The sequence below is a fragment of the Lates calcarifer genome, linkage group LG23, assembly GCF_001640805.2.
Source record: "Lates calcarifer isolate ASB-BC8 linkage group LG23, TLL_Latcal_v3, whole genome shotgun sequence".
NCBI classification, from domain to species: domain Eukaryota; kingdom Metazoa; phylum Chordata; class Actinopteri; family Centropomidae; genus Lates; species Lates calcarifer.
In genome coordinates, this window is record NC_066855.1 from 4703581 (window position 1) to 4723110 (window position 19530).

Here is a 19530-nt window from a genome sequence, read left to right on the forward strand (position 1 = left end):
ATGAGAGCACTGTGACAGGGGTCATTAAATCTTGGTGATTATTTAGAGAACTAATGGCGGAGCATAATGATCCGATGAAATGTCTCTCTGAACTGCAGTTTGCAAGCAAGATGCATATGGAGTGAGGGCAACGGGGAAGCTGGGAGGAGAACTGAGCATGATAGTGCATAACATAGCCTCACCAAAAAAAGCTCTTTTAAAGAAGTTCTGGCTTCTTAAAACATCTTTCCTCTCACCTCTGATGCAAAGCGTTTCTACAGAGTCTTCCTCTAAAGCCAACTGTTACAACAAGAAACGCTCCCAATGATATAGAAGTGAAAGTGACATTTCTCTTCAGATAAGACGATCTGTGGTGTTTAGGGAAAGCCAAGACAGTAATCTATAATTTAATCAAATGAATCAACTGATTATATATCTCTTCCACTCATAATGGGAAGATCTACTGCTTAAGAGTGTAAAATTAGTTAATTGGAGTCTTGATTCATAAATTTTATACGCTCTGTCTCAGTTCACAAGTCTGACATATCATTTTTTTCAAAAGCAAAACCATATATCTTAAATTAAAAATAACAAGTCCTGCATGAATTTTTACTCCATTTTAGTAATTTTGGGAATTACTTTATAAATTTGCTTTCTTGCTGAGAGTTAGTTGAAAAGGTTGATACTACTATACTGGAAAAGGGGGGAAACAGCTAGCCTGTCTCTGTCAACAATACACCAACCAGCACATTTAATGCTCACCAATTATCATTATATATCTTGTTTATTTCATTTGTACAAAACCAAAGAGTAAAAATAACAACATGCCATTAAAAAAATGTATTAAGCAAACAAGGTGTGTATGACTATATATATATATATAAATTCTTAAAAAACAGAACTAGGAAGTAGTCTCAATTTGACACGAACCAACTACACTTGGTAGAATTTGTAGCATTTAAATGCCCAGCAGGCTACATAACTCATTTAAGACATCCATTCTACAATATGTTTGAAGTGCCTCAGGGATGATTTTCTCTTTAATGTCTTTTCTCAGTTTGACATCCTAAGGTCTCGCAGTGTGACCCCACTGTGTTTTACAGCCTCCCTGATGTGCAGGCAACAGGCCTGTTTATCCTTCATTAATCTCTCTCCCCTGCTTTTACCCGCCATTTAATGATGACGTTCATCCTATTAATGTGTTGTTTGCTGAAAAATCCCCCAATAACATAATCCAGCGACAAGGTTACTAATGTGTGTGTGTGTGTGACTGTGTTTCCCCTGTGTGTGTGCAGAGACTGAAGATGATGCCACAGACTGAGCAGTTGCCATGGAGCCGGTGATTAATAGATGGAGAAATAAAACCATTGCAAAGATGATGGTTAAGGACTTTGAATGGCGGAGAACATGAGGACAGAGAGAGAAAGGGGCTTTTATTCTCCTCAGGTTGGCAGTAAAATTCATTTAGTATTATGATGTCCTCTATGAGCTATAAGACTGTAAAAATACTGCTCTCTAGTGTTCACATGCTAAACTGCAGTGATTTTTTTTTCAAACAGAAAAGCTCCATATCATTTTATTATGGTATCATCGAAGTAAATGCATTAAATGCTGTCAAAGTGATGCTGATTTTAATTACTTAATATGCTGTTAGTGGTTAAATCTTTAAAAATACATCATATTTTACAAATTGATTATTTAACTGATAAAGTACCTGTAGCTGTCAGATACATGTAGAGAAGTAAAAAGACAACATTTACCCCTGATATATAGTGGAGCAGAATTTCAAGAAAGTAAAGTAGAGGTACATTAAAATGGTGTAACTATAACTGAGTAAATTTACCTTGTGTCACTGGTTTGTTCAAGTCTTCTTTTTATTTCTACAGGGAATTTAGAATTTGAAATCTTATTGTTTAACACACCAGGAAGTAAGACAGAAAATCCATGAACGTGAGAAGAAATTAAAGATCTAACACTACTTAAACAGTGAAGCTGTATTAATATAACCATAAACCTCATTTAACTGTAAGTAAAGGTAATCATATATCAATCAATTTTTATCCAAGTGCTGTACTTTACTAGCGCACTACTCCACCACTCTTCACAGCCATTATACTTTACAATATTTATTTGACAGCTACGGTCACTGTAGATATCACAATAATAAAAGCATCTGCTACATTAAAATTGTCAATGCATCATTTATAATCGTACTAATATAAAATAATACAGCTCTAACATTATTTATTTTAACGCCTAATGTACTCCAGCACATTGTTGTTATTATCTGATTATTTTAAAAACTACATATTTTATAACATTGTTATTTTGCAATTTTATCAGGGTTAAATGATCTAATTATTTCTTCCATTACTGAATTAACAAACCAGATTCGTACCTGACACCGGTTCTTGCTGTAGTAGCCGGTAGATGGCGGGTTTTGACGGTCCTGGTCTGACCGGATGTGACTTGCAGGGATCTCAGAGCCGCAGCTTCCAAACTGTGGGCGTTTTTCCCTCAATCTTGACTCCAGAGTTTTTTTTTTTCCTGGGTGTTGCCTGCCTGATTTACGACTCTGGAGTTTCACCGGGGTGGTGCGGAGAAAAACAAGGGTCAAACCGGATTCATAACGACAGTATTTAAAAGTTTTTGTTTACGGTGTACCACTTTTCAGGCCACACAACCGCCGGTTTATTTTAGCCGCTGTTAGCTTGCTAAGCTAACCGAGCTCGAGCCGCTGTAACGTTGGCTGTATCGCCAGCGCGCGCGAGAGAGAAGCCGTCCGATGCAGGCCATTAAGTGTGTGGTAGTGGGGGACGGGTAAGTAAAACAGTCTTTTTTATCCCTCACTTTGACCATTAAAATGCCCCAGTTTGAGTCGTATGTTAAGGATTTAAGGGTAACACACTTGGTTGTTTGCGTTGACCCAGTTACCAACAGTTGGCTAGCGACTAACAAGCCTCGGATAACATGCCAACACGAGCGACAGCTGTTGTTGTGTCCGCTCTCCGGTCCAGCTGGGTCAGACAGATTTATCTACATGCTCCGGTTAGGTGTGACTGGTTGGGCCACAGCATGTCATTTATTAGACATGACGCAGGCTGCCATGTCGACAGCTACTTTAACTTACAGCTCGCCCCATATAAAAGTTGTCCTGTGGCTATTGAATTGTAGTAATTGTTATCTGCAGTTTTTATATGTGTGTGTGAATTTTTTTTTAATTATATACACTTTAGCCACGTTTGTCTCTGGAACAATTTATTTATTTGTTTACAGGATGTCTAAATGAGATCAAACCACCATCATAGCTCATTAAAGCTCAGTGACATATACATTTAAACTCCTAAAGAAATCAGTCCACTTTGGGAAGATGTAAAAGAAGCAAGACTTCAAATTAATTGTCAGCCATTTTTCTACAGCTCTATTAAGTATTCTAATAAAAACAAACTGCAACCTGCACAAATGCATCATCCATCTTTAGTCATCTCATGTGCAAAAGAGATTTCATACAGATTCGCAAATTCACCACACATCCCCAATTTAAACTTCTTAGCTGATTTTACATTTCTGGAAGGACAAACTTTTCAGACCTCTCATTTAATCCATAATATAGTTAAAAGGTTATTTCCATTTCCCATGTTAAAGAAAGAACAGGAGGACGATCTTTCAGGTTAAACTTGTCTCACACGACTTGTTAACCTGTCAAATAAGAGGTTAAACTTATAGTATATACTATAAATATTACTTAAATTGCCATTAAAAGAGAATAAGTGTAAATTGTGCAGCAATCTTCAGCCCTAGAGCGTAACTGTATTCTCTGCTCTCTTTTCTCCTCCCAGGGCTGTGGGTAAAACATGCCTCCTCATCAGCTACACTACCAATGCCTTCCCTGGAGAGTACATCCCCACAGTGTAAGTAACACACACCTCTTAGGAGCAGCTGTGGTGTACAGGTGGAAATGTGGTGAGGTACAGGTGACAGCACTAACCCACCTATGAGAAGCTAAGTCATTGAGTAATTTGTCAACAGATGTTTTAAAATGTACACACAACTGCATCTCCTCACATTACAATGTTAATCCAGTATCCATCTTTTTCCCCACAGCTTTGACAACTACTCTGCCAATGTGATGGTTGATGGGAAACCAGTGAACCTGGGTCTGTGGGATACAGCAGGACAGGAGGACTACGACAGGCTTAGGCCACTGTCCTACCCACAGACAGTACGTATATGTTTCTAGACACACCAGTACACAACTGCCTGTCTCTGTCCACTGTGCTGCACAGACTAGTATCAGTCAGACAATGTCAGCATGAGCTCTGTTTTCACTTTGCCAGCATTGATTTGGAGTTATTCACTGGCCTAGTGCACTCAGCAGAGTAGAGCCTTGTATCCACAGTACCTATACACTGTCTGGAGGACGACTGGAGGAAGTGAAAGGGAGCTCTTGTTTGTCCTCTTTGTCCTTTGACCAACAGACTGGTCTCTGTGCTAAAGACTCACAGGGAGAGTGAAAGTGGGAGTCAGTTTGTATTTAACCAACCAGGACCAGTCTTTAGATTAGCTTCTCAGCTGTAACATAAACATGAAGTTTTTAATCTTATATTAAAAGTTTGCCATCTGTGGTGGCTAATGGTGTCATTTTCCCTCCCCAGGACGTGTTCCTGATTTGCTTTTCACTTGTCAGTCCAGCCTCCTTTGAGAACGTCCGTGCCAAGGTGAGAACAACCCTAGCTTTGCCGGTGACGGCACTGTTCTACTTTTGCCTCCAGTTTTTATATCTGCAGGCGACAAATCTCAAAAACTCAACTGTTTTCCACAAAGTTTCAGGGTCTGATCAGCTTGGGTGGAGGAAGAATTGACTCAGTTTTGTCAGTTGTCCAGCTGTGGGCCTTTGGCCACTAACAGCAGGATTTCAGACAATTTCCATTTTTCAGACTTGGCTTTTAAAGGATATACTTGATGGGATTCCAAATGAACTCAACTGAAAATTTTGCATTTTTCTTCCCCAGTTACACAATTAGGAACAGTTGTTTTTTGTTCTGTCATTGTCTCATGGTTTCTTACAACTAACAAGAAATTCATGATTTTCTGTTTGATGCAATTATAAAGCCATAAAAAGAAAGAACATATTTCCTGGCAAAAACTAACTTCTAAAGGTGATTACTGATTATTGATTGTTTTGGTGTTTTTTTAATGCATTTCCGTCAAACTTGAAAGCTGCTTCAGAGGCGATAGCTAAATCGAGGATTTCGGGTTCAGCTGGTAAAGCAGCTGGGATATATGTCATAGATCATACCATCAGGGCTGAGAATTGTTCAGCATTGGTGGAAGTTTACGTCCTCTTTTTTTCCCCAGGAGTTCCTCAAAGGTCACATCATGTTGAATCTGGATAACGACCAGAAAACCAAGAAAGAAATCTATTCTTTTAGCAACCCACCCACCCTCATTCCAGACAGTCTGCTGTATTGTCCCATCTGCATCCTGTAGCCTCTGACTCTGTCCCCCCCCCCTCTGCAGTGGTATCCTGAGGTGAGACACCACTGCCCCAACACACCCATCATCCTGGTGGGCACCAAACTGGACTTGAGAGATGACAAGGACACCATCGAAAAGCTCAAGGAAAAGAAACTCTCCCCCATCATCTACCCCCAGGGCCTGGCCATGGCTAAAGAAATAAGTCAGTTGAGGCTCGGCACATTCACTAATTCATTTTTAAATTATAGTATGGCCTGTTAAAGTTTCAAACTTAAAGAGGTTTTTTGAGGGAGTTGTGTTTTACACCCCTAAAAAAAAGTTACATTTTCAGATAAAATCTACCACAGGGTAGCTACAGATCTGTGAATTATTATAAATATATTAATATAATTTGAAAAAGTGATAGGTTCAAGCAGCATTTGCACTTTACTTGAAGTCTTCATTTAATGGAACTATTAGTCATGTTTTGTTTACATTAAATTGTATAATGTTACATTTTAATTTTACTAGTCAGATGGGTGTGTCTAATTCTTTGAAACTGATAGATGCTGTACATTAATGCTGCTAAAATTCTTATTTTTGTCAAGTAATGATTTGATTGTTTATGAACATTGTGACTTTCTGTGGTTGATAGTTTATCTTCCTGAAGTTACATAATATTCATGGCCTGTATGATCGTGCTATGCAAACATTAAACTAATATATTTCTGGTTCCCTCTGCCTGTGACCACCAGGTGCCGTGAAGTATTTGGAGTGCTCAGCTTTGACGCAGCGCGGCCTTAAGACGGTGTTTGATGAAGCCATCAGGGCGGTCCTGTGCCCCCCGCCCATCAAGAAGAGGAAAAGGAAGTGCAAAATATTGTAACGGAGAACCGCAGGGAGCAGAAACACACGGTTGCAGTCAGAACTCGCCTACACAGAGGGAAGAAGATGATGTCTGGGTTCCCCAAATATCTATTCACCCCCTCCTGTGTTCTTGCTTTCATAGAAGCTGTGGTAGATCAGATTTCCATCTGAAAGAACTTCACAGATTTAAGCAGTGCTGAAGGTTTTCAGTCAGGTCCAGCTTGTGGTTTCTTACATCTGTTTAGTCCTTTCAGTATTGATAGGAATGAAGTGACTTTGCTAAGGCCTTGGGGAATGTGAGGGGTTGATTTGGGATCTGGGGTTGATTAAGGAGAAAGAGGGAGGATTTTACAAAAAAAAAAAAACACACATTCATGTCATTTTTCTCAGACATTGTGAAGAAACACTACTTGAACATGAATTTATCGTAAAATTACCATAGATTTAACTTTAATAAAAAAGGAGGTCCTGCACTGCGCTCTTTCCCCTACACACTAAGAGATTCCTGCTGCCTTGATGAAATTTTACTTTAAGATAAAATGTTTTTTTAGAAGCTCTAATTTGTCCTTTTTTCATTCAGTCTTTTGTCAGCCGTTGGTTGACAGACCGTTTTGTTTACATGTGTCATCTGACGAGACTGAGGCGCTGCCAAAACTCAACGGTCATCGCTTTGTAGTCACTCCATGATCACTAAAATGTAGGATTTTTTTCTTCCTTTTTTCCACCGGTGCAGTTATGAAGAAGTGATTTAACCCTAAAATTACTTAATGTAATGTGTTGTAGCAGCTGCTTAGTGAAGTAATAATTACTCTCTACATTGAGCGAGCATTTAAAACACAGTCTGATAGATAATGAACAGGTAGTTATCTTGTGTTGTTCGTGAAAGCTTTATAGGTAAATCCATTGCTCTCTATGTGTTAAATGAATACACACAGTGTTTTATGACTGACTGTCAGGCATGTGAAGGTGCAGTGCAGCCACAGTTGTGCTGGCTCATTCTTTTATTTATCTGTAAAGTTATAATCATCACTTCAAGTTTTCACCAAATTCTTGTTCAGAAAGTGCTTTGAATATTCAGGCTTTTTGTTCAGTATGTAATGCTCATGTTGCCCTCATAATGGTGTGTGACCATATCTTTTTTGACCCCTGTGTTTTATGAAGTCTTCGAGCCAGTGTATCAGCACTCGTAACTCATTGTACTTTCTTCGTTGTAAAATATGACCTTGAACAGTAACCGTTTAGCGGATGCATTTTATTTTGAAATGAGCAACGATCAAAGTGCATGGGTGCTCTGGGGAACCACTGTAAATCTGGACTCATTTTATCAGTGTTTCAATTGCACAGAGGGAGTGCACGTTTAGATTTACTTTCTTGCTAAATGTGGTTTCATTTTCACATAGTAATATGCTGATTTTTTTTAAAGAGCAAATAAATTCATTGAAAATGCTCTGTTGTATTTTATATCTTCTATCCTGAAACAGTTCAGGGAACTATTATATAATATTATACATATATCATTGCCATTTTTAGCCGTTGTAGCAGCAGTCAGTCAGTCAGTGTACCACTTTGGTCCAGGCTTAAACATCTCAACAGCTACTGGAATAATTGCTGTAACATTTCACATTCACATTCACTCATGCTACTGGATGGTCAAAGTTTGACCACATACTATCAAACGACACTCCCATCAGCCTCAGCTGATCAACTTGCATAAAAAATCGATTATCAGAATAATTGGTGATTCATTTTCTGTTGATTACAGTGGCAGGTTGATCTGTCAGTGAAACACATGGCCACTTCATAGTTGGCTATGTCTGGCTTTCCATTGGTCAAATACCAGCTTAGCAGACACTGCATCTTGAACCCCCATCCCTGTTGTAATAAACAACAAATGCAGTCACACTGAATAGCCATGAATGTATTTGTTAATGTACTGAGTTGTAAAAATAACATACTTTCCACATGGTATGGATTTAGAGGCCTGCATCAGGTAGGGCTTACCAAGAGATTTGAACACTGTCGTCTTCTCTCTGTGAGCAGGTTTTGTCCCGTTAATAACATCTCCAAGTTCTGCAAACACCTCTGCCTGAAAACAAGAGATCCACAGTCGTATTTTTCTCCAAATATATTCTGCAAAAGTGAGTGTGAGACAGTGAGAAAGCACAGCGACAGACTGACCCCAGAGAGTATGATGTCTCCAGACTCGGCCATCGCTCCCTCTCTGCTGTCGGCGTACACCACGGCCTCCTTCATCAACACGTCATCCAGCTCCCGCCAGTTTGGCCTGCAGGCTCCCACCGCTGCTCAGCAACAGCAGGGAAGCAGATTAACAGTTAAACAATCAGCTGAAAAACTGTTTTTCTAATCCAAACTTCTCATATATTTCCTGTTTGAGATTGGTTTTTGTGTTAATTATTTCTCCTCACCTGCCACGTGGGCTCCTGCTTTGACCCACTGACCGAAGAGCACCGGCTCAGTACATCTGGTTACTGTTACTATGACATCCGCTCCCCTCACCGCCTCCTCCACTGAGACACAAGCTGTCACAGGACCGCTGACAGGAGTCTCTAAACCTCTCAGCCCTCTCCTTCGTGTGGCTCCATACTCGCACCTACAACAGATAATGACAAATCAAACAGTCAATCATACAATCACATAACTAACTCCCACAGTAATCAACAGGAAAGTCATGATTTAGGGCAGAATTGCGAGCATGATAAGCCTGCACTCTCAGTTTTGGCACTAAGAGGGAACATAAAATCAGATTTCAATGCTCAGACTTGTTTTGAATCTTTCTCTTTGCTCAAAACTTAACTTGGAGATTGCTGCGCTGCTCAAAGGAGGGATAAGTAAACTTAAAGAGACGTTTACTGAACGTTCATTCATAACACTCCCATGTCCCTGTACACTAAATATGAAGCTACATTCAGCAGCAGGTTAGCTTATCTTAGCATAAAGACAAGAAGCAGGAGGAAACAGCTAGCCTGGCTTTGTCCAAAGCGAATTAAATCCACCTACCAGCTGAGATTTCCAAGAAATAGTTCTTTGCATAATTTTTCTTAAAACTACAACTGATCATTTTTACGCTTCGGCTGTTATACAGATTAAACAAACAAGATATAATATGTTTAGAAGTAGATTTTAGAGGTGCTGGTGGTTGAATTTATTTTTATCTTTGAACAGAGCCAGGCTAGCTGTTTCCCCCTGTTTTCAGTTCTTTATGCTAAGCTAAGCTAAGCTAAGATAACCACCTGCTTGCTCCAGCTACATACTTACTATACAGACATGACAATCAAAAAATCTGACTATATAAAATAGAATTGGTGAAGGTGTTTGTGTATATTTCATTGTCTTGTTTGTTGTTGTTCCACTTGTTTACAACTTGTGTTCACCAAACATTACATTACCCTGGGCTGATTCTGCTCAGACTTGTTACTCATACATGTGCAACATATTTTTGTAACCGTACCTCTTTAAATGAGAACATTTCCATGAAGACATTATAATGACTCAGGGCCTGTCTGCCAGTTCCCAGGATGGCCAACACCTCTGCCCCGGGACGCATCAACAGCTGCACGATGGAAACACACCAGGACAGACCCAAGAGGGTTCAAAGTCAGAGCTACAGTGCTACATTTGAGAGCAGATGCTGTGAAAATGGAAAGTGTACTGTACCTTTGCAGAGATTGCAGAGACAGCAGCTGTCCTCATGTCTGTGATGACCTCTCCATCCATGACCTGCAGGTTTGAAACAGGTCATGACTGGTTTCAAACTGTTTGTTTAGACCTGTTCTTAAGTCAACTGTTCATGCATGCATGAGTTTTACCCACAGCCTTGACATTCCCATACTCAGGATCCAGCAGCACTACTGTGGCTTGAGTGGCTGGCAAAGTGGAACCGTCCTCCCTCTTGTAGAAACACACAAACTTTGTGCTCAGGACTCCGTCATTCTCCATGTAAGCAGGCATCAATCCCATGAATCTGCAGAGGAGAATGCGTGTTAGCAATAACAACAGGGTGTTAATGTTTGTTGTAACTGCATTTGGAAGCACAGCGCCGGCCTACCCGTCGTGTTTCTGCAGCGGCACTGTGGTGCGCACAGGCTGGATCAGTTCAGCGCTGTCTCGCCAGGAGAATTTCCCCAAAGCTACTTCCAGTCGGGGGATCAGCTCTCGGTAACGCAGCAGGCGCTCAACCTCATCTTTCCATATGATAACGGGAGGGTTAGCCATGACTTCTGCTTACCGCGATTCAGAGGAGCGACTGGACCGTAGTTCGGTCCAAAGTTCAAGCCGACTGAGGTGCGTTCAAGAACAGTTAGGGCTGTTGAAATACGTTGGTGAGAGGAGGAGCGCAAACATCTACTGAAATATGAGGTTATAGGATTTTAAGGAGTGTCATGAAAATATCTATAAAGCAATAAAATAATGAGTAACTAATAGTACAGTAGAATAGACATTAATACATTTGCTTTAATTTAATATGAATTTGTGTATTTTTAAATTATGTAGCCTATTTACTGACACTTTTATTTTGTAACCACTTTTTAATTTGAGCTATTTATTGATATATTAATATTTCATTTGTATTTTTTTTTAATAATTCCCTTTCTTATTACCCATTAAATGTTAAATAATGTCTTATTACTGATGGATTAGTTCAATATGTTTAAACAAATTTGTAAACATAAATGCCTATTTTTATTGTACACATAATTATTAATCAATGAAATGTTTCAGTACTCTTTTTATGACACCACCAATACCTTCCCCAGAGAGCACATCCCTACAGTTTAACACACACACACCTCTCATGAACAGCTGTGGTGTAGAGGTGGAAATGTGGCAAGGTGTAGGTGACAGTTATTTCAACAATAGGTCTCTGTCCACTGTGCTGCACAGACTAGTATCAGTCAGACAATGTCAGCATGAGCTCTGTTTTCACTTTGCCAGCACTGATTTGGAGTTATTCACTGACCTAGTGCACTCAGCAGAGTAGAGCCTTGTATCCACAGTACCTATACACTGTCTGGAGGACGACTGGAGGAAGTGAAAGGGAGCTCTTGTTTGTCCTCTTTGTCCTTTGACCAACAGACTGGTCTCTGTGCCAAAGACTCACAGGGAGAGCTGAAAGTGGGAGTCAGTTTGTATTTAACCAACCAGGACCAGCCCACAATCAGATTTGCGAATCTTTCATTTAATGAGTAATTTTTAAATTCAGTTCTCAGTAGTAACAGAATATGTTGCAGCCTTATGCTTAAATTGTTTAAAATGCAGCTTTTTCCTCATCAATCAACGTTCAATACCCCATAATGACAAAGCAAAATCTATTAAAAATGAAAAACAGAAATATCACATTATCATTTGTCACTCAAAATGGTTGAAATAATACAAATGTATAAGTTCTAATACTGTTAAAAGTTTACTACAGAGTATGAATGAAAATGATAACATGAAGGACTACATTAACAAACACCAGTTTAAATAAAAAATGATTTTTTATTATGAATCAGGGGATGCCAATGCAAACCGATACACTAATGTGGACACAATGTCCTAAAAAACAAAACAACTGTTTTATATCAAACAGAAAACAGGATAATTTGGAACTGGAATTCATCTTCCCCTTCCTTCAGGAGACAACAGTGCAACAGAACTTACACAAGCAGTCTCTCAATAGCCATCTGAACAGACTGAATCTGTGGCTTCAGCTGAGACCCCTCCTTTATGGTGACCGAGGTAGCAATGACGGGGCGCGACACCCCACAGGCCCGGCCCAGGGCCTGCTTGGAGCGGACAAACACGTAGGGGACGTTCTTGTCCTCGCAGAGCAGCGGCAGGTGGAGGATGATCTCCAGTGGTTCAGCATCAGCAGCCATCACGATGAACTCAGCGATGCCTCTGTTCAGGGTTTTAGTGGCTGGAGAAGAAGCAGAGACAGAACGTAAGTATACAAATGTTAACAATTCTTCAACAAGAAGAGACGCATTATAATTTGACTTTTAGTTGGATAAAACCAGTAATATGAAGACAAAACATTATTGCTATTACTGATTATTCTGCCAATTATTATTCAATCACAAGTCTAAGGTAGTGTCCTTTTAACAGCAAATCCTCACATTCACCAGTAAGTATCTGGCATTAGAGCCTGAGAAGTTACTGAAATTAAAATTTGATCAAATTGGCTGAATTTTAATTCGACTGACTAATGATATGTGAAAGACCTACAGTAAAGGAACTTAGTCAAGAAGCCCCGCTGTGTTTACAGCTGTGCTAACCTGAAGGGACACCACGTTTCATGGACTTTTCAACTGACGGTGTCTCAGACAGTGGCAGATATTCATAATACAAGCTTGTATGTGAACTACCTGACTAATTGTACTCTAGACAGATGTTGTTATGTGTCCTCACCCTCGTTGGCTCCCTTCCTCAGCTGCTTGTAGTTGGAGGCTTGCTGCACCAGGTCTAGGATGGTTTTGGTCAGCGTGGCGTCGGCCAGTGGGTAGGCCTTTGGGTTCACTTGAGCTTCAGTCTGGTCATGAAACATAAAACAAACCCACGTAAAGCACAAGTAAACTCTTAAGAAAGAGAGTGAACATGAGAATCTTACTTTGAGTATAAGGCCTGCTCGCTGTGCAGTTATTTCAGTTTGCTAATAGTTAGCTAGTCTGTTAGCTTGCTCGTTCATTCAGAACAACACTCACCATTTTAAGTTGTTTTTCTGGTATTCCGGCCCTCTCGGCGAAATGCTTCACGGAGGACTATTTGTTTCTCCTGAGTTTGAAAGGGCAACGAGACGCGAGTTGTGTTTTTAAAGTTGTAATTTGTAGCGATACGAACTCTCAGAGCGATGTTACATGCAGCAAGTCCGAACGTTTCCCGCACGTGTGAGGTGACGCACATGCGCACTCGGAACACAAGCTCGAAACGACAGGAAGTACTTTTTGTGACATGATAAAAACAGATTTACGATGAAAAGTTGAGTTTTACGAGTAAATATCGAGTATAACAATAACATGAAAAATAGACATAAAAAACATAAAGTTTGATTCTGGAAGTCATGTAACGTAACAACAATATGACAATAATAAAAACAACAAAACAATAATGTATATTGATTTAATGTGAATACGTCATTTTATTTTTTATTATTTGAATTATATATATATAGTCATTTAAAAATGAAAAGGGGAGTAAAAACGTAATTCAGAAGAAACGGTCGTTTCATCTCCGTGGCAACAGAGGGCGCGCTGTCATTGGCTCCGTGGTACTTTTGCGAGCAAGGAACGCGCTGGGCATTCTGGGTAGGGCACTTTGAAGCCGGCCATATTGCTTCAGCGTCCTGAGTGAAGGAGAGAGGGGAGATGAAGGGGATTCGGGGAATCAGTCAGCTATCGGTAAGGACTTGGAAAACATATTCTAGCAGTGTGTCGGTACAGTTGTAGAAGCAGCAGCCGTCCTTGTCAGTCTTAACGTGATTGTAGGACGGTGTAAAAACCCAGGGTCGTGCCCGGAGAAGCTACAAGTGAAGAGCAGAGGGGGAAGCGGTCAGCTGAAGTCTTACGTGACACTGTGTTTAACCAGAACTAAACCGACTGATACCAATATATCATTAAAGCCCAGTCGTAAACTAACCCTAAACCCAATTTACTCATCCTAGAACCCACAGAACTGTTTGCGAAAACAACTCAACATGAATGAGAAGTGATAGCTAGCTTCTTGTATGTGTAGCATCTTCCCCTCCAGAGCTAATGCGGCTCACTTTCCTCACACTTCTATTTCAGTCTACAATGATAGTCAACTTTAATACTTTACAGTAGTTCTATATACAACTAAACTAACCTCAAAGAAAACTGCTCTCTGTTAAAACAACAATGACTGCTCACTCAGAGATCTGCTTCTTGATAATTTACTTATTAGATAAAAATCTGTTTACTGACTTATACTGTGCTTACTGAAACGCTATTATAAAATTTAAAAGAGGACTTCAACTTATTTTACATCTGCTGGAAAAGGCAGGAGGTGGTCAAATTTCCATTTTTTCTAAGCTCTTAAAGGAACTCTCATCCTGAGAAAACTATCTTCTTATGATGACCAGATTATGTAACTTCATCTTGTGATGAGAGGATCAGTAACTAAAATATCAATTTTAGGTGTAGCCCTGCTGTAGTAATTGTAACTGTGTGAACAGTGGACCTTGTTTTGTAAACAACAAACTATTTCTAAAAAAATGAAACGCCACTGGTAACATCTTTCTCTCTGATTTCCTTTCTGCTCCTATTGCCCTTGCATCAGTCAGCAAGCCAGCAACACGTTAGTTGTAATGTCCCGCCTTCCCATGTTCTCTGTTTTTCCAGACAAGGCTTTACGCGGCCCAGGCTGCCCGTAAGGTGGAGTTCACTGGGGCCGCCGAACACGTTAAGTTTCAGCCGCAGGATGTGCAGGTCAGTGGTGGTTGACTTCTCTTTCTTTTCCACAGAGACGGTTCTATGCGGCTGCCAGATCAGGCCAGTCCCTTGCCCAGCCCCTGGCTGGCCTCAAGCTCTCTCCAGGGGGCTGCCCACTCCTACCAGGATGTCCATGTATGTTGGGGAGTGATGAGGGTCGCTGTTTTGGGGACCTGTATGGGGTTGGTTTGGTCCAGACAGTGTAATTTGGGGTCTGGGAATGAATATATGAGTTGGTTATAGAAAACACATTTCGGTTATACACAAACTATGTTTGTCTCTTCTCATATTACACAGAGTAAAAAATGTGAAATCATCGAACTGAATGTCCAGATCATCTTAGATAACACTTAAAACTAAGGTTCACTCTGATTTGGACTCTGTGTTTTGGTTGACATGTTTCACCTGCATATCTGTCAGTACTTTATGGAGATGATGAAGCAATTCGTGGACATCTCTGTATGTGTCCACCTGTCCAGGTGACCAAACTGCCCAGTGGTCTGGTGATCGCCTCACTTGAGAACTATTCCCCAGCCTCCAAGATCGGAGTGTGCATCAAGGCTGGCTGTCGTTATGAGACCCCAGAGAACCTGGGGGTCACCCACCTTCTTCGGCTGGCTGCTAGTCTGGTACGATATTTCAATACAGCCTGTTGTCTTCTGTCTTCATATATTAGGTATTCTCCCTCTCTCTTAAAGATTGACCAAGAATCACAGAACTGAACAAAGCTGCATAAGAGCTTTCTTCTGGTCCAAAATTAATACATGCTCTTTTGTACTTTTTCAGACAACCAAAGGAGCTTCAGCTTTCAAGATATGCCGTGGTGTTGAGGCAGTGGGAGGCAGTCTGAAGTCAGTAACCAAGAAAGAAAGGTTGTAGCAAACCACTGTACACAAGTCTCTGCACACTCATCTACATGTTTGTGTTTCTCTGCAGTGTGACCTCATCCAGAGAGAACATGGTCTACACCGTTGACTGCTTGAGAGATGACATGTGAGTCTTAACAACAACTCTGCGATTATATTACATGCATATCAGTTACAAATCAACATGCTAAAAATGTCTAGTGCTACTAGAAGACACATTGAGTATCACTGCTAGGGCTTCCCCCTGAACCGAACACCCAAATTTGATTTGACTGACAAAATTCTTAGTTCACTTCTCACAGAATGGAGGGGTGGCTGTAAAACATTTTTAGTTTGCTCCTTCACAAAGAGCTGTAGCTGAGGTCATGTGAGTTGGTGTCAGTTCCATGAGTTCCTACAGCATATTTGATCAAACAGTGAGATTAAAGCAGAGAAGTGGATTATTCTGCAGAAATTAGTTTCTGTGGATGTAGTGCAGGATGATGACAGTCTTGTCCTTCATATGACTAACATGTTTTTTTCCCCCTATTTATTGTTGGTCTGCAGTGACACAGTGATGGAGTATCTGATCAATGTGACGACAGCCCCAGAGTTCAGGCCATGGGAGGTGGCAGACCTCACATCCAGGTTGAAGATAGACAAAGCCCACGCTGCACACAGCTCTCAGATAGGTAGAGCCTTTATTTACCTTGGAATACACACACAGATTATTTAATTGGCCTGCAACAATCCAAATTTGGATTTTAGATCTATATTGGTTGGTTATAGAAGTGAAGTAAGGTGTAGATTCAGACAATATATGGTTTTACCAAGCAGGAATTGTTGCAAAATGTTGTGAAGAAGCACATAGTTGTCTGTGCGCATCAGAAAAAACCTTCAATACTTAAAATTAGAGAACAGGTCATAATCCTGTTATTTTGGGTTAAGCAAGTCAGATTTTCTAAGCACTGCCACCATTAAAGCTCCAATCATTACCTTTCTCAGTGCTCTAACCTACAGCACATGTGATGGAGCAGCCAGCATCTAGTTTATAAAGTGGTTTTGTCTGATTGTTGGTGAAATATGACATCACAGATTTTAGCTTTAACATTAGATTATTGCAAATCATGATCATGCCTCATTCTTTCTTTTCCAGCTGTGGTTGAAGCTCTGCACGCAACGGCCTACAAGAACGCCCTCAGTAACTCTCTGTACTGCCCAGACCACATGATCGGCAGCATCCAGTCTGAGCACGTAAGTACTATCTAGTGTTTGTTCTATCAAGAGTGATGGTGTTAATATCCATTCAACCCCATTTTCTAATGTTTGTATTTTCTTCCAGCTGCATCAGTTTGTCCAGAACAATTTCACAAGCGCAAGAATGGCTCTTGTGGGACTTGGTAAGGGAATTGTTAATGGAACTGGACATTAAAGGAACATACTCGGTGTGAAAGATCATTAACTTTATGGTGCTCATCTTCCCTCCAGGTGTTGACCACGCTGTGCTGAAGCAAGTTGGAGAGCAATTCCTCAACATCCGCAGTGGAGCAGGCACCACAGGGGCCAAAGCTCAGTATCGTGGAGGTGAGCTGGACTAACGTTGTGAAAAATGTGCTGCACACCAGCGTACTACAGTTTCAACACCTCCTCCAGCTAGATAAAATTAAACACTCTGTACTCCCCCCCGTCTCGTCTCCTCCTGTCGCTCTCCAGGTGAGATCCGTCTGGCCGGCCTTGGCAGCCTTGTGCACTCAGCAGTGGTGGCTGAGTCGGCAGCAGCGGGAACCCGCGAGGCCCTGGCTTTCAGCGTGCTGCAGCAGCTACTGGGAGCTGGCCCACATGTCAAGAGGGGGTCCAACGCCACCAGCAAACTGGTTCAGGGTGTTGCCAAGGCAACCGCTGACCCCTTTGATGTGAGTGGTTGTCAGTTCGGAATAAAAACTCCACAGCGTCTCTACAAATTAGTTCATCATAATTGCATCAGTAACTGTAAAAGCATTTCTTTCTTGTTTTCTGAACAGGCCAGTGCTTTCAATGCTAGCTACTCTGACTCTGGTCTGTTTGGGGTCTACACTATTTCCCAGGCTGCAGCTGCTGGTGATGTGAGTATCCGATAATCATGACAGGAGCCTGTTTATTACCACAAACTATTCAACAAAAACTAAAGTAAAATATCTTGATGTCCTCTCTCCAGGTGATTAAGGCCGCTCTCGCCCAGGTGAAGGCTGTCGCTGATGGTGGAGTCACAGCTGCCGACCTCACTCGGGCCAAGTAAGACACCAGTCAGACTACTAGATACAATGCCTCTCTCTAACATGCAGTTAAGATGACCTACAAATTGTGATCAGTTGTGATACTAGTTCAGTGTTATCTGCCGTTACTATCTAACACCGTGACTGAAAATGTGAGTAAATGTGATGTATAAGCAGTCATACATACAGAGTGAGAAGATTTATGCCACTAAAGGAAACATGTGGCTGGAGCCAGCAGCCGCTTAGCTTAGTATAAAGACAAAGGAAGGGGTTCTGTCCAAACTGGACTGATTAAAACATCTCGCCTTAGAATAAAAAAACTAAATCACAACATTGAATTGTCATGTTGAGGGTAAAATTAGCTGCAATCCTTTTCCCTCTTGTACTTTACGCAAAATAAAAATAAAAAAGATACGTCAATGTTAAATGTTATCTTCTCCTAGTTTGCACTTTGTGGCTTACAGCAGTCCCGTCTTTGTTTACTCTCCAGGGCCCAGCTGAAGGGGCAGTTCCTGATGTCTCTGGAGACTTCAGAGGGTTTGCTGGAGGCCATGGGCACTCACGCTCTGGCCGACGGATCCTACCACTCACCTGAGGAAATCTCCAAAAACATTGACAACGTCTCCTTGACTGACATCGCCAACGTAAGACATTTGGTTTATGATGGATTGCAGTCATGCACTTTGATTTAGATTAATTGGTTAATAATAATAAGACGGCTTTAATTTTTCTAGGTAATAATATTTTTCTGTTTCTGTTTTTTATTTCCAGGCTGCCAAGAAATTTGTGTCAGGAAAGAAGACTATGGCATCCAGCGGCAACCTCATAAAAACACCCTTCGTGGATGAGATCTAAATTCCTTCTCATCACCTCCGTGTACTGTATCTAACTCTGACGGCAAAGCAAAGTTTGGCCCCCATTTTCATGAAAAACAGAAAGAATTCAGAGGTCACCATCCACCTGCAGTGCTGTTGTTCTGAGCGATATAATGTCATAACACCATTGGGTATTTATAGGTGTTGTAACAGTATATTTTCAGGTGGTGCTGCTCTGGTGCATCACAGTGTCGTGCTCCACTCATCTGTCCACATTAACTGTATAGCTGATGTAAAATAATGAATAAATTCTATCTACCTTATAGAGTGGAAGTGTTTTGTTGTGTCTGTGTCCTGATGCCATGAAAGTTTTAAGAATTTTAGCTCCATAGTTGATTTACATTTAAAACTCAAAGTCCACTTACTTGATTGTTCTGGAGCTTTCAACCAAATCTGACTAAATAAGAATGAGGACTCCAAGAAATATGGATATTTTAAACATAGGCAGCTCTATTGCAAGTAAACCGACTCAATCTGCCAATGAGGGCCATGTAAAAACAGTAGAAAGCTCCATAGAGAGCGAGTAAGTGAACCTTTGAGTTTTAGCTCATTGAAAATAAAGGTGCTACCTGACTGTGTGAGTGAGCACAGTGTTCTCAGAGGTTTCTCAGCAACACGTAAGTGACTACCACTTGCATAATTTATGGTGATGCCAAAGGTGGCAGAAGCGGTTGGCTATTTGCGGATTTTCTCGCGAGAGTTGCCCGCTACAGATATGGAGACGCGAGCTGACTGGATTTTAGTTTCCATTACTGAGAGGGAACAACATCGTCTTGCAGAGAGATTAATTACTGTGCTTTTAAAGGGG

General features: G+C 40.9%; 4 protein-coding genes across 4 annotated transcripts; 2 read left to right on the forward strand and 2 right to left on the reverse strand.

The window, feature by feature from the left end:
• The first annotated feature begins 2450 nt into the window (after positions 1 to 2450).
• On the forward strand, positions 2451 to 7750 carry LOC108880774 (Rac family small GTPase 1). The gene is made up of 6 exons (XM_018672476.2): positions 2451 to 2799; positions 3819 to 3890; positions 4084 to 4201; positions 4635 to 4697; positions 5500 to 5659; positions 6192 to 7750. Exons 1-6 carry the CDS (start codon positions 2765 to 2767, stop codon positions 6320 to 6322), a joined length of 579 nt encoding a protein of 192 aa, XP_018527992.1. The 5' UTR covers positions 2451 to 2764; the 3' UTR covers positions 6323 to 7750.
• A 93-nt stretch (positions 7751 to 7843) lies between these two features.
• On the reverse strand, positions 7844 to 10607 carry crym (crystallin, mu). Its single transcript, XM_018672474.2, is given in 9 exon segments — positions 7844 to 8175; positions 8305 to 8389; positions 8482 to 8603; positions 8730 to 8862; positions 8864 to 8914; positions 9773 to 9874; positions 9979 to 10041; positions 10135 to 10285; positions 10370 to 10607. Coding segments are annotated over 9 exon segments (948 nt in total). The 5' UTR covers positions 10537 to 10607; the 3' UTR covers positions 7844 to 8101.
• Positions 10608 to 11782: 1175 nt separating this feature from the next.
• Positions 11783 to 13197, reverse strand: snu13b (SNU13 homolog, small nuclear ribonucleoprotein b (U4/U6.U5)). The gene is made up of 3 exons (XM_018672478.2): positions 13008 to 13197; positions 12715 to 12835; positions 11783 to 12223 (listed from the first exon to the last, which is right to left on the reverse strand). The coding sequence occupies exons 1-3, from the start codon at positions 13008 to 13010 to the stop codon at positions 11961 to 11963; spliced, it is 387 nt and encodes a 128-aa protein (XP_018527994.1). The 5' UTR covers positions 13011 to 13197; the 3' UTR covers positions 11783 to 11960.
• A 372-nt stretch (positions 13198 to 13569) lies between these two features.
• On the forward strand, positions 13570 to 18985 carry LOC108880769 (cytochrome b-c1 complex subunit 2, mitochondrial). The gene is made up of 14 exons (XM_018672471.2): positions 13570 to 13700; positions 14661 to 14747; positions 15230 to 15379; positions 15537 to 15601; positions 15687 to 15743; positions 16163 to 16287; positions 16752 to 16849; positions 16938 to 16995; positions 17084 to 17179; positions 17309 to 17508; positions 17617 to 17697; positions 17790 to 17866; positions 18338 to 18491; positions 18619 to 18985. Exons 1-14 carry the CDS (start codon positions 13668 to 13670, stop codon positions 18700 to 18702), a joined length of 1365 nt encoding a protein of 454 aa, XP_018527987.1. The 5' UTR covers positions 13570 to 13667; the 3' UTR covers positions 18703 to 18985.
• The last annotated feature ends 545 nt before the right edge of the window (positions 18986 to 19530 follow it).

What these genes read in the sequence shown, in the direction of transcription:
- LOC108880769 (XM_018672471.2), top strand. Translation starts at nt 13,668, where the DNA reads ATGAAGGGGATTCGGGGAATCAGTCAGCTATCG. An exon ending in TTCAGCCGCAGGATGTGCAG is followed by an intron (nt 14,748 to 15,229) that starts GTCAGTGGTGGT and finishes CCACCTGTCCAG; the next exon opens with GTGACCAAACTGCCCAGTGG. An exon ending in TGCACACAGCTCTCAGATAG is followed by an intron (nt 16,288 to 16,751) that starts GTAGAGCCTTTA and finishes TTTCTTTTCCAG; the next exon opens with CTGTGGTTGAAGCTCTGCAC.
- snu13b (XM_018672478.2), bottom strand. An exon ending in GAGGAAGGGAGCCAACGAGG is followed by an intron (nt 12,224 to 12,714) that starts GTGAGGACACAT and finishes CTTCTTCTCCAG; the next exon opens with CCACTAAAACCCTGAACAGA.
- LOC108880774 (XM_018672476.2), top strand. Translation starts at nt 2,765, where the DNA reads ATGCAGGCCATTAAGTGTGTGGTAGTGGGGGACGG. An exon ending in CACTGTCCTACCCACAGACA is followed by an intron (nt 4,202 to 4,634) that starts GTACGTATATGT and finishes TTCCCTCCCCAG; the next exon opens with GACGTGTTCCTGATTTGCTT. An exon ending in GGCCATGGCTAAAGAAATAA is followed by an intron (nt 5,660 to 6,191) that starts GTCAGTTGAGGC and finishes TGTGACCACCAG; the next exon opens with GTGCCGTGAAGTATTTGGAG.